The 9,643-nt window shown below is 44.6% G+C and overlaps 3 protein-coding genes across 3 annotated transcripts; all 3 read left to right on the forward strand. All coding sequences in view use genetic code 11, as the record gives it.

The window, feature by feature from the left end:
* Positions 1-721: 721 nt before the first annotated feature.
* On the forward strand, positions 722-1,721 carry EGR_09227 (28S ribosomal protein S18a; the record flags this gene model as incomplete). Its single annotated transcript, XM_024498476.1, has 3 exons — positions 722-751; positions 1,244-1,484; positions 1,576-1,721. The coding sequence occupies 3 exons, from the start codon at positions 722-724 to the stop codon at positions 1,719-1,721; spliced, it is 417 nt and encodes a 138-aa protein (XP_024347109.1).
* A 168-nt stretch (positions 1,722-1,889) lies between these two features.
* Positions 1,890-3,626, forward strand: EGR_09228 (hypothetical protein; the record flags this gene model as incomplete). Its single annotated transcript, XM_024498477.1, has 4 exons — positions 1,890-2,039; positions 2,372-2,556; positions 2,599-3,310; positions 3,510-3,626. The coding sequence occupies 4 exons, from the start codon at positions 1,890-1,892 to the stop codon at positions 3,624-3,626; spliced, it is 1,164 nt and encodes a 387-aa protein (XP_024347110.1).
* Positions 3,627-7,898: 4,272 nt separating this feature from the next.
* EGR_09229 (LIM and SH3 domain protein) lies at positions 7,899-9,508 on the forward strand (the record flags this gene model as incomplete). The annotated part of the gene is made up of 3 exons (XM_024498478.1): positions 7,899-7,913; positions 9,202-9,323; positions 9,412-9,508. The coding sequence occupies 3 exons, from the start codon at positions 7,899-7,901 to the stop codon at positions 9,506-9,508; spliced, it is 234 nt and encodes a 77-aa protein (XP_024347111.1).
* Between the last annotated feature and the right edge of the window lie 135 nt (positions 9,509-9,643).

Genomic DNA, 9,643 nt, shown 5'->3' on the forward strand with positions numbered 1-9,643 from the left:
ATACAGAAGTAACCGTCAAACTAGCCACTCTTCCCCCCGATGAGACTATCCGGAGATGTTCTTCACACTTGTAACATTCTGAATATGGCTAAGAGGGTCCACAAACATAGGGTAAATATTTTAAGGAAAAAGTAAGGTGTAATCCCCGAAAAATTTGATGCGAGTATTGAGCTGATTATTCATAGTGGTTAATGGAGTAAATTAGAAGACAAATGCGCTAATGAAACAAAACGGTATCTACCTCCCGCGATAAATCCTGCTACCTTATACAAAAGTACCACCCAGCAGAGTAACGTGTCTCATACATATCAGGAAGTACCGGCAATTGGATTGAAAAGTGCATAGTCATTGAACTTCAATTGATGGAAGTGTTTACTGAAATAGAGTCCTTCAAATACTCACCAAAGCATAATTTAGGACTATAAATTCATGGTTATGCCAAACGTGAAATCCTCAAGACGACAGCAAAAAAAACCAGCTATGTGCGGTTTACTTTAATGAGCATGGTCTATCAAATTCTTTTCAAAATCACAACAAGTCTTACATAATAGCACAAGCAGATAAAATGCCGCCATTGCAGACATTAGATAGGATAAAAGTAAATCTTGCAGGAAAAAAGATTTCTATAAAAATTTATTTTTACAAAAACGCAATACCTTGTAGTTTGCACTTAGATAAACAGGTTTTGCAACTCTGCAACATTAGGTTGTTTTAGTGTTTCATGGTAAAGCCGCCTTATCTGAGGGTCTGGGTGCGTGTTCTCGTGTTTAGTACTATTGGTTGTGTTCACCGCCTTTACTGTCATCCTACGCGGTGTTATCGCCACTCATTTTTACTTTTGAGAGTCTAGAGTGCTGCGAATAGAAACAAGGGCCACTCATGAGTTATTGTACTTTGACGTTTTTACCCAAATCTACCTGTCCCCACAATATTCTCTTACTAGAATCATTGCTTTTTCCTTCCTCACATCAAATGTTTTTTTGAATACCGCTTATGTGTATTTAGATCTCCATGAGTTCTACACTGCGATTCTTGCTGTCTCCCCCCAAAAGGTGTATTTTCACTTCTGCTCATTTACTCAAAAAAGAAAGTGAGTGTTTCTTAGTACATAACTTACCTCCGCTTTTATGCAATATATTCTACTCGTAATTTTTTTAATTTTAGTCAAACGGACGGAAGAAGGCAATATCACAACCGTAGGTTGCGTTTGTGAAGCGTTTTCATCAGAATTCATTTTTTTTAGTATGAGGGCGTCCGTTGCAAATCGGAACGCTCGGCCCACCTCCTTGATATGACCGGCCTTGGTGACCCACGAATAACCGACCCTATCATTCGATTGGGCCTCAAGCTGCGTCACACTGACGTGCTTATCTTGAGCCAATTCCTACGCCCCGATGGAACCATTCTGCCTCGCGAAGTTTCTGGTTTGACCAAGAGCTCGCAGCTTTATGTTGAAATGCTCATCGAACGCGCTCAGAATGCAGGTGTGTGTGAAGTGGATAAATCACTTGCTACTTAAACGAAACGAGTAGATTTTTTGCGCATCGTCATCTGTCACATCCGCTTACCCATCAGGTCTCCTCCCGATATCAATCGATGCCAATGGGAAGCACGCGTACAAGGACAGAGGACCACATATCAAGAACGTTTACTATGACAGTGACATAATTGGTCTGCCAAAGTTCTCCAAACTCATCCCTAGGTACAAGCCGCCCGCGTAAAACAACCCTTCCTCCCTCGTTCTCGTAACTTTTGTATATGAATAAATGGGACATAATTTGCTGCTTTACTTTTAATTCATCTTTTGTTCCTACTTTCTCAGTCTGCTTTATGGTTCAGTTTGGCCAAATACAGTTGCCCTATATGTTTATCGTTCTTCTAAGTGAGGGATGAGGTATGCCGAGGTATTTATTGCCTTCGGTGAAGCAAATGAATGGAGCTGTTGCCCTGTCACATTTGCTTTATTTCCATCTCGTCCATATGGCATGCTTGTAACAATGTTCCAACATGATGTGGAGCGATGCAGTGTTGGAGTAAAGGTACAACTTCGTGCTGTTTACATTCGGACTACGAGTGATTAACGGTGGGTAAACTGGGTGCGCCTACTTCTTATGCTCTTGGTGCTCACTTTCGTGTCAATCAGCTGACACGAGTCAAGTCAGCTGATTGATTGCAGACAAATTGATTCAAACTGCTTCTTTCTTCATTCGAAATATCGATATTTCCCTCGCTCAGTCTTCAGTCAACGGGGCCACCTTGACGAAGGATGTCTCAGGTAAGGTCTCTGGCAAGGGGTTTGAGCTTTTGGGGGCATTTTTAAACACATTTTCACCCATAATTACAAGAAACGTCAAATTTGGCTGCTTTTAAGATTGATGACAAACCCGGGAGTGCCGCACAGACCTCAGATCCTGCGTCTTCTCCAAATAATCCTCTTCAAGGTTTAAGCGCAGAAAAGCGTCAACTTTTGACCAATTTACTGCTTCTTCTGACTGCTCACCATCGTCAGCAGAAACTGGCAAGCCAGCAAATCGAAAAAGCCTCAAGCAGTCAACAGTAAGTGCTCTATTGACTGAGTGTTCTAAGGCTTGCTTCCAGATACCCACCAATTAAGCCCGAGTTCGATTGTCGGCCCTTCAAGGGTCCAAAAACACCGCCCACTCCAACCCAACCGCCATTACCACCTTCGCCACCATCATCACCACTACCTCGACAGGAATATGCATCCCACCCACCTTCCAGATTCCGAAGACCCCTGGATCAAGGTCGCCAATTCAATCGACCATTTGCATCCCCTCCAAGACAGCGTAGTTTTCGAGAACCACTGGAATCGAGGCGCAGATCACTGAGACCTCAAATTAGACGGGAATTCTCGAATGATCCTGCGGTGTCTCGACTCCGAATGCGGTCGGTGGTGAACGTGGTTGTTGACAGGCGTGGTGAACCGCAACGTCAGCGGTCGTCCTCATCAGCCAGATCTTCGTGTAGCTGTGTAGATTGTGAAGAGAGGAAGAAACGGCGAGAGAGAGAAGACGAAGAGGAGGGCTGTTGTGCTCGAACGCGACCCTACCAAGGAAAAGTAAAACAAAGAGATCCTGTTGTTGTTGAAGGACATGTGGAGGAGGTAGACTCGTGGCAGCTGGGGCGTAAGAGAAGAAGAGAGTGGATACCGCAAGAGAATTATCGGCGGCAGCTGCCATGGCATCGAAGACGCCAGAGCGGTGTGACATATCAAGCCTGGGACTTTGGAAGGCGCGGAAGATTTGTGGATGGCTGGACGGCTGGAAGGCGTGGCAGGCAGGATGCATGGGTTAGGGAGAGGGAGCGGGATTGGGGGAGGAGGTATGGAGCAGTTTGGAGAGGTGATTTTTACTAATGCTTTGTGTACAAATTTGTCCGTAAATACACACACGAGAGTATCTGCGGCGTAATTTATGGGTAGATTTTTCAAATGAAAAGGAAATGGAATGGATTTTCTGTGTTATGAGGCAATTTTTAGTGTTTTGCAGAGCTGGAAGCTTGTTAATTCCATAGAGTTCTTATCGAATCATCAAGCTGTCCTGGTGGTTCATTTATTCATCTCGAATCCATGTAGCCTGGATTCATTCATTCATCCATCCATCTGATATCCATGCGTTCATCTATGACATTTAATTGCTTTAATAAACAATACTAACTCTGGTAATTGCCGCGCCTCTAATCTTTGATACCATCGAGACCTTATTTAATTATTCCTCATCCTCATTCCACGGCCTACTTGGAAAGCGGCTTCTGCAGGGAAGGATTTGTTAATGCGGCTGAACTATCGTGGGATGGGGATCCGCATACTTCTATCGCTTGTACACCGTTCCCATGGCTAGATTCACCCCATGCACGATTTTATGACAGGTAATACATGGATTGGGGCACGGAATCAGGCATTCCACGCTCACTGAATGCTTGCACGAATGAATGCTGTGGTGTGGCGTGGGAGCTACCACGGCCCGTGCTGCCACTGATAGGCGTAAGATCGGTCGTCTTTAAGTCCCTGACATCGTTCAAGCAAGTGTTTACAGCCGAGCGTTCCATCCATCACTGTAGCGAGATGTCCCCAATTTCTTCTTTCCAAGCTTCCCTTCAGAGGAGACTTGGCCCATGTCCACGCGATGTTGGATGCATGTCCAATCGCTGTCACAGATTGTGGCCTGGCATCGTGATTAGGGGTGCCTGGATTAGACTACTCCGCTCTGTGGTACGACATGCTGACTTGTTGTCAAGCCTCCGTCAGGGGTAGTTGCAGTAGATCGCAGGTGGCGCTTTCTGGCGGCTATGGTGCCGTTAGGGTAGCACTCTCGGCTTGACTTGGGGCCTCGCTGTATCCAGGCCCCAGTAACTAAGCCTCCTGTTCATTCAACCATCCATAAGAGATGTTGATGGCAGGTGCAGACGTACTGCCAATTGGTCTTGTCTGAGTGTGTCGCACGGCTTGCTTTGTTCACCACGTCGGGGGTTCATGAATTCTTTTATTTGACCGAAGATGGCTCTCAAGGTTATGTACTTCACTAATCCATGAGGGCATTTTGTTGAACATCTCCTATGGATAAAAGGCAATTGTGTTCCTCTTCGTAGACCCTTCTTTGAATGTGCTGAAGGGCTCGGAAATGGGACAATGAGGCCAGGGCTCCTCACATGTCTAGTCACAAGGAATGCGAGTTTGGAAATTTTGGATTGACTGACAAAAACGGTGGAGCAACAGATGATTAACTTTATAACTCACATTGTGATGAGAGGTGACGATGTGAGAAAGTAGTTTTTGTTTACCTAGGAATGAGTGGCCCCAGAAAGTACGAAATGTGTTTCATGATTGACCTTAAAAGGTCAAAATTTCTCCCGGTTGGTTAAAGGTGTCAAAAAAGGGGTTGAAAATGCCAACTACATTGTTTGAGATAGTGATATGCTTGTCTGTCACCTGGAAGACACGATTATCAGTATTTGCCTCGGAAGTAATTCTAAGGTTAGAAGTTCAAGAAATAGATTACGTCACTAGGCTGCTACTGACTACTTGGAGAGTAGTACATTTGCTGGGCTTGTCGAAAAAACTGGAGAGACAAGTAATTAATAAAATGTTTTGAAACTGACTCCATGAATGATTAGACAGAGAAATGGAGAGGAAAAAAAGTGGAGGAGGAGCATTAGCTTCGCAAAAGTACTTTTGGGCTCTTTTCTAGCGCACAAATGTCCCTCTGGATTTGCAACCAAGTGTCTACGTGACTGGCAGGAGAGACAGGGCAGAGGAGGGGGTACGATAGGAGGGGCGCGGGGGGAATGTGCCTAAAGAGGGGGGTAAGACTACTTTAAACGACTAGTGGCAGCTGGGTGCACTAATGCTTGTTTTTTCGGCCGCTGGCACTCCCGTGGGCAGGAGTATCCACGGCTAATCGAATATTTGTTATTTACGATATATCCGATGTTGCTTCAGTTGTCACAGGTAACCGATGGGTTGCAGTAAATTACGAGATACGAGCTACGACCATAGAAGGTTTTAAAGTGAGGGGATTCCGACTGCCAGTCGGTTTTGCCTCTGACCAGTCCAAAGAGGGGGGTCGCGTGCACAGATCGTAACCCCACACCCTTGTGCGACGAATCTCGATTTGGAGCGGTTGCTTGTATTTGCCATTATAAAACCCACAGACTGGTTCATCCACAGTGGAGGTCTTCCTTCTCTCTTACCTTTTGACGAGCAACCCATCCAGCAAAATTGGTATTGGGCGTCTTCGCCACTCCTACCTCGCATGCAACCGCTGAGTTGTCCAATCCGTGGAAGAGCAAGAAGGATCGAGCGCTCAGGTCCGTGAATGCAAAAAGTGTTGTTACACATGAGAAATAGTTATTTAGCACACCTTCTACTGGTCCTAGATGTCCCCGATTCCCGCTTAATTGATGATCTAAGGAAAACAAGTCCTGTCATCTACAAAGGTCATTAAGACCTCAAAACGTAGATAAAACGAGGCGCGAAAGGCCCTTAACTCCCGTAAAAGTCCTACCACACGTGTGGTATTTCACCTCGTGAAGTACTTTAGCCAGATTCTGGAGAAAGGCAGTCACTTGGGCCATTTCCCCTGCTTGTCTGTGCTGAAACCGGGCGTCGGGTGACAACAAGACCGAATTTAGAAGGATGAACTAGGTAGATATCCTTATTTTTCTGGGCTTCATCTCCAAGATTCCTGCAGCTCGCATATCAGCGGTGGTCAAGGTCACCTTCCATCTAGATGTCACAGCTATGTAGAACCTTCTCAAGGCAAATAAATCCCATATTTTGTCCCCAAAATGGCATATTTTTTGTTACTAGAAATGACGAGTCAAATTACAATGCTACAGTATGTCTGTGTGTCGGGTGCTGGGCATACCCGTGCTTGGGCCAATCAAAATGCAGCCTAAGCAGGAAGGTGAAGGAGGTTTCAGCTACACACTCGCGGTGGAACCAATGGGAATGCAGTAACGATTTCTCTCATCAAGCGACTTTAGCGCCAATCATGCCAGTCATAACTAGCGGTAAGGGGTCTCTTTTACCACCCCTTTCGACTGCTTAGAAACTCTCCTCGGTGGTGACTCTTCACCCTCTTTGCAGATGGGCAAATTCGTAGATAGAAATGACACCATACTTCAAGAGGGCTGGTTGATTCATGCGACAGGCAGTTTTACAATTTTGATTAAAAAAGGAAGCTCATGTCAAACGGGACTGCACCTTGCCGTCTGTCTGTTAGACAGAACGATCGGTTTAATTGACCAATCACAACACCTCAACTGGCGGTCAAACGTTGCGCGATCATTTCTTCCATTTTCATTGGCTAACTTACATGATTTATGAGAACTTCGCCTTTGAAGGGCAAAACCTAGTCAGCAAAATCCAGCAAAAGGATCTTGGTTTTCTGGGTGAAAGTACAGAACAAAGCACATTTAGTAAATAATAACTGGAATGAGGGCAGTTATTAAATTACTGCTGTACCTTGAGTATTCCCTGAAGTCGTGAGACATTACAGTAGCATGCCAGGAGATCTATTAACATACAAAAGGCCAAGCCGAAGTATAGTCTACGGAGACTCAAGTGCCTCCTGCTTGATCAGACGGAATACTTTAAAAAACACAACAGAACATGACATCGTGTTTACACGGCGTAAAGCGGATTAATTAAAGGGACCAGGGTTTGGTTGGCACACATAACGTCACAACCGCATCAAGAAAGCACCAAAAATACTACAGACAGCGGCACCATTTGCGCAATTCAGTCTAGGTTATAAAGGGATGATGATAGGTGGCTAGCATAATGCCTTCACGCAAAATTGTCCAAAAGAAAACAAATTTAATGTCCAAAAAAAAAGACGCTACTGCTATCTGCCTTCTAATTAAAAAATTGAATAAGCGGAGGAAGCCGCCATTTCAAAATTGTTATATCGCTGATAAAAATAAGTACACAAGTAGAGTTATCGCTTCAGTTGATAAAAAATTTCAGACTAAAAATGACTGGGATACTTCAATTTCTACAATGGGAATGAACCTACTCTGATTACCCATGATTTCAACCCCCGCCCCCGTGGCTACGCTGCAGGACACTTCCAATCCCCTCACGACAAAGTTCAAGTACCACCCTAACCATAGCTATTCATCTCCTAACTACTCATAGTAACTTTCGATACATCCGAGTCTACCTGCTGTCGCCTCACTTGAATCACCGTCAGAAAGGGAGGGGGACTGTCCTCCACCTTGCGGAACAGCGAACGTGTGCAAGTCGGCAAAGGTCGCCTTCCAATTGGCCAGTGGCAGTAAGCCAATCGGAGGCCGCCGTGAAGATGCGGTGACAGACTACTTACATAGACGTCCACGGCACATTTTCGTACAGAGGCGTTTCTTCTGACGACAGCATGCCGTTCCAGCCCGTAAGTTGGCGCTCTCTTTTATATTTCCCACATTTTTTCCCAAAAATAATCACATCAAGCAGTTGACCAATCAAATGGCAACTCTAGGGTGGTACCCACTACTACCCGGGATATCATCATGCTTCGATTAAGGATGTCATTTCGTAGGTGAAATGAAATTAGCATCGGCTACTTCTGTCCCCTTAAAAGTCTATTTCTCATCGAAACTGTAGTCTTTTATTTCACCTTGATAATTTGTTGCTGGATGCAAATCTCATCAACCCTAAAGACAAATTTAACTATTTTTTGCAATGCTGTGGTAACTGCGGCTTTGGTGCGACGCCATTGACTCATCACCAAACTTCGCTGTACAGATAGGTAGGTACATACGAACCTACATTTTGCGTAGGTTTCGAGTCACTCCTCCCGCCTGTATTTGCCGAATGACCCATCCCCCTTATGCCTCACAGGATGTACAAAGTGACCATTTTGAGGGGTCGCCAACACCAAATATGACATTCTTAAATTTCATTATAGAATAAGGGTCGCATGGAATTCTCTTATGAATCTTTTTTTCTTCCAACTTAAACCGCAGCTATGGTTAGGATGGGTTTATGTGAGAAAATTTACGAAAGTTTTAGATGAGTAATGGGAGGAAGTCTCATCCTATCCTGAGTAAATGAAAAATGGAGGTGAATCACTCATCACAAAGAAAGAGCAGTTGTAAACTCAATAAGTCACCTGCGGTTATACTACTTACATCCTATTAAATTAGCCGCGTGCTCCTCCCTAGAATAAATCCTGGTTTATTTTTGGGGCCATTAAGTTCCTAACTTCCCCCATCACTAGTGTATTCCAGCTTTCACTTTTTTGGAGCACTCCTCCAAAAAAGCAGAAAGGTAGATTCGTAGGTAGGCCAAGCACCAAATTTACATGTTATGTGAATCCCGTTAATGAGGAGTGTGGTTATTTGCGGGCTGGATAAGAAATGACACTACTTGTCCCATCAGAGCCCACTGTGGGTCGTAAAATAGTCACAAAACCGGCTGCACGCAGTTCACACAACTAAATAGCCCTGGCTGTGTGAATTCAGTTTATTTATTACCAGGGGGCTATTGGGCTTCCCTGCGATTTGGGACAGCAAAGTTTGCCCAGCTTAAATTGGTAGCAGACTGGAAGCCTCTTGCTACTCACGGTTAAGATTTACGTGAAATTGATCAGATTATGTTGCGTTTTAAGTCAACTCTGCAGCACTCATTTCCATGTTTCAATCTCATCTAGAGTTTCCAAATGTTATCATTTTGAATAGCCCAAGCTTGAGAAGTGCGTCCGTTGCGGTAAGACGGTGTACGCCGTGGAACGAGTTGAGGCCGGCGGCCAGATCTGGCACAAGGGCTGCTTCCGCTGTGGCCAGTGTGACGTAGTCCTCAAGTGAGAATGCCTACCTACACATGTGCTTATTAACAGCCAAATTACTAAGGATTTTCTAAATCCATCCGTTCAAATTTGCTTCTTTTAGCCTCAACAACTATAAGCAGGCTGACAAACAACTCTACTGCGGCAAACACTATCAAGAGATGGTTTTGGCGAAGAACACACAAACGCCTGCCATGTAATGCCTGCGCGATGGAGTCTTGCATAACTAATGACCTGAAAAATTAATGGTTAATCGTTCTCATTGTCCTTAACGTATCCACATTGCTTCATTCATGTGCGAAAATATAAGTTGCTAGTGGGTGGTGTCATTGCCT

This window comes from Echinococcus granulosus, assembly GCF_000524195.1.
Source record: "Echinococcus granulosus chromosome Unknown EG_S00138, whole genome shotgun sequence".
NCBI lineage: Eukaryota > Metazoa > Platyhelminthes > Cestoda > Cyclophyllidea > Taeniidae > Echinococcus > Echinococcus granulosus.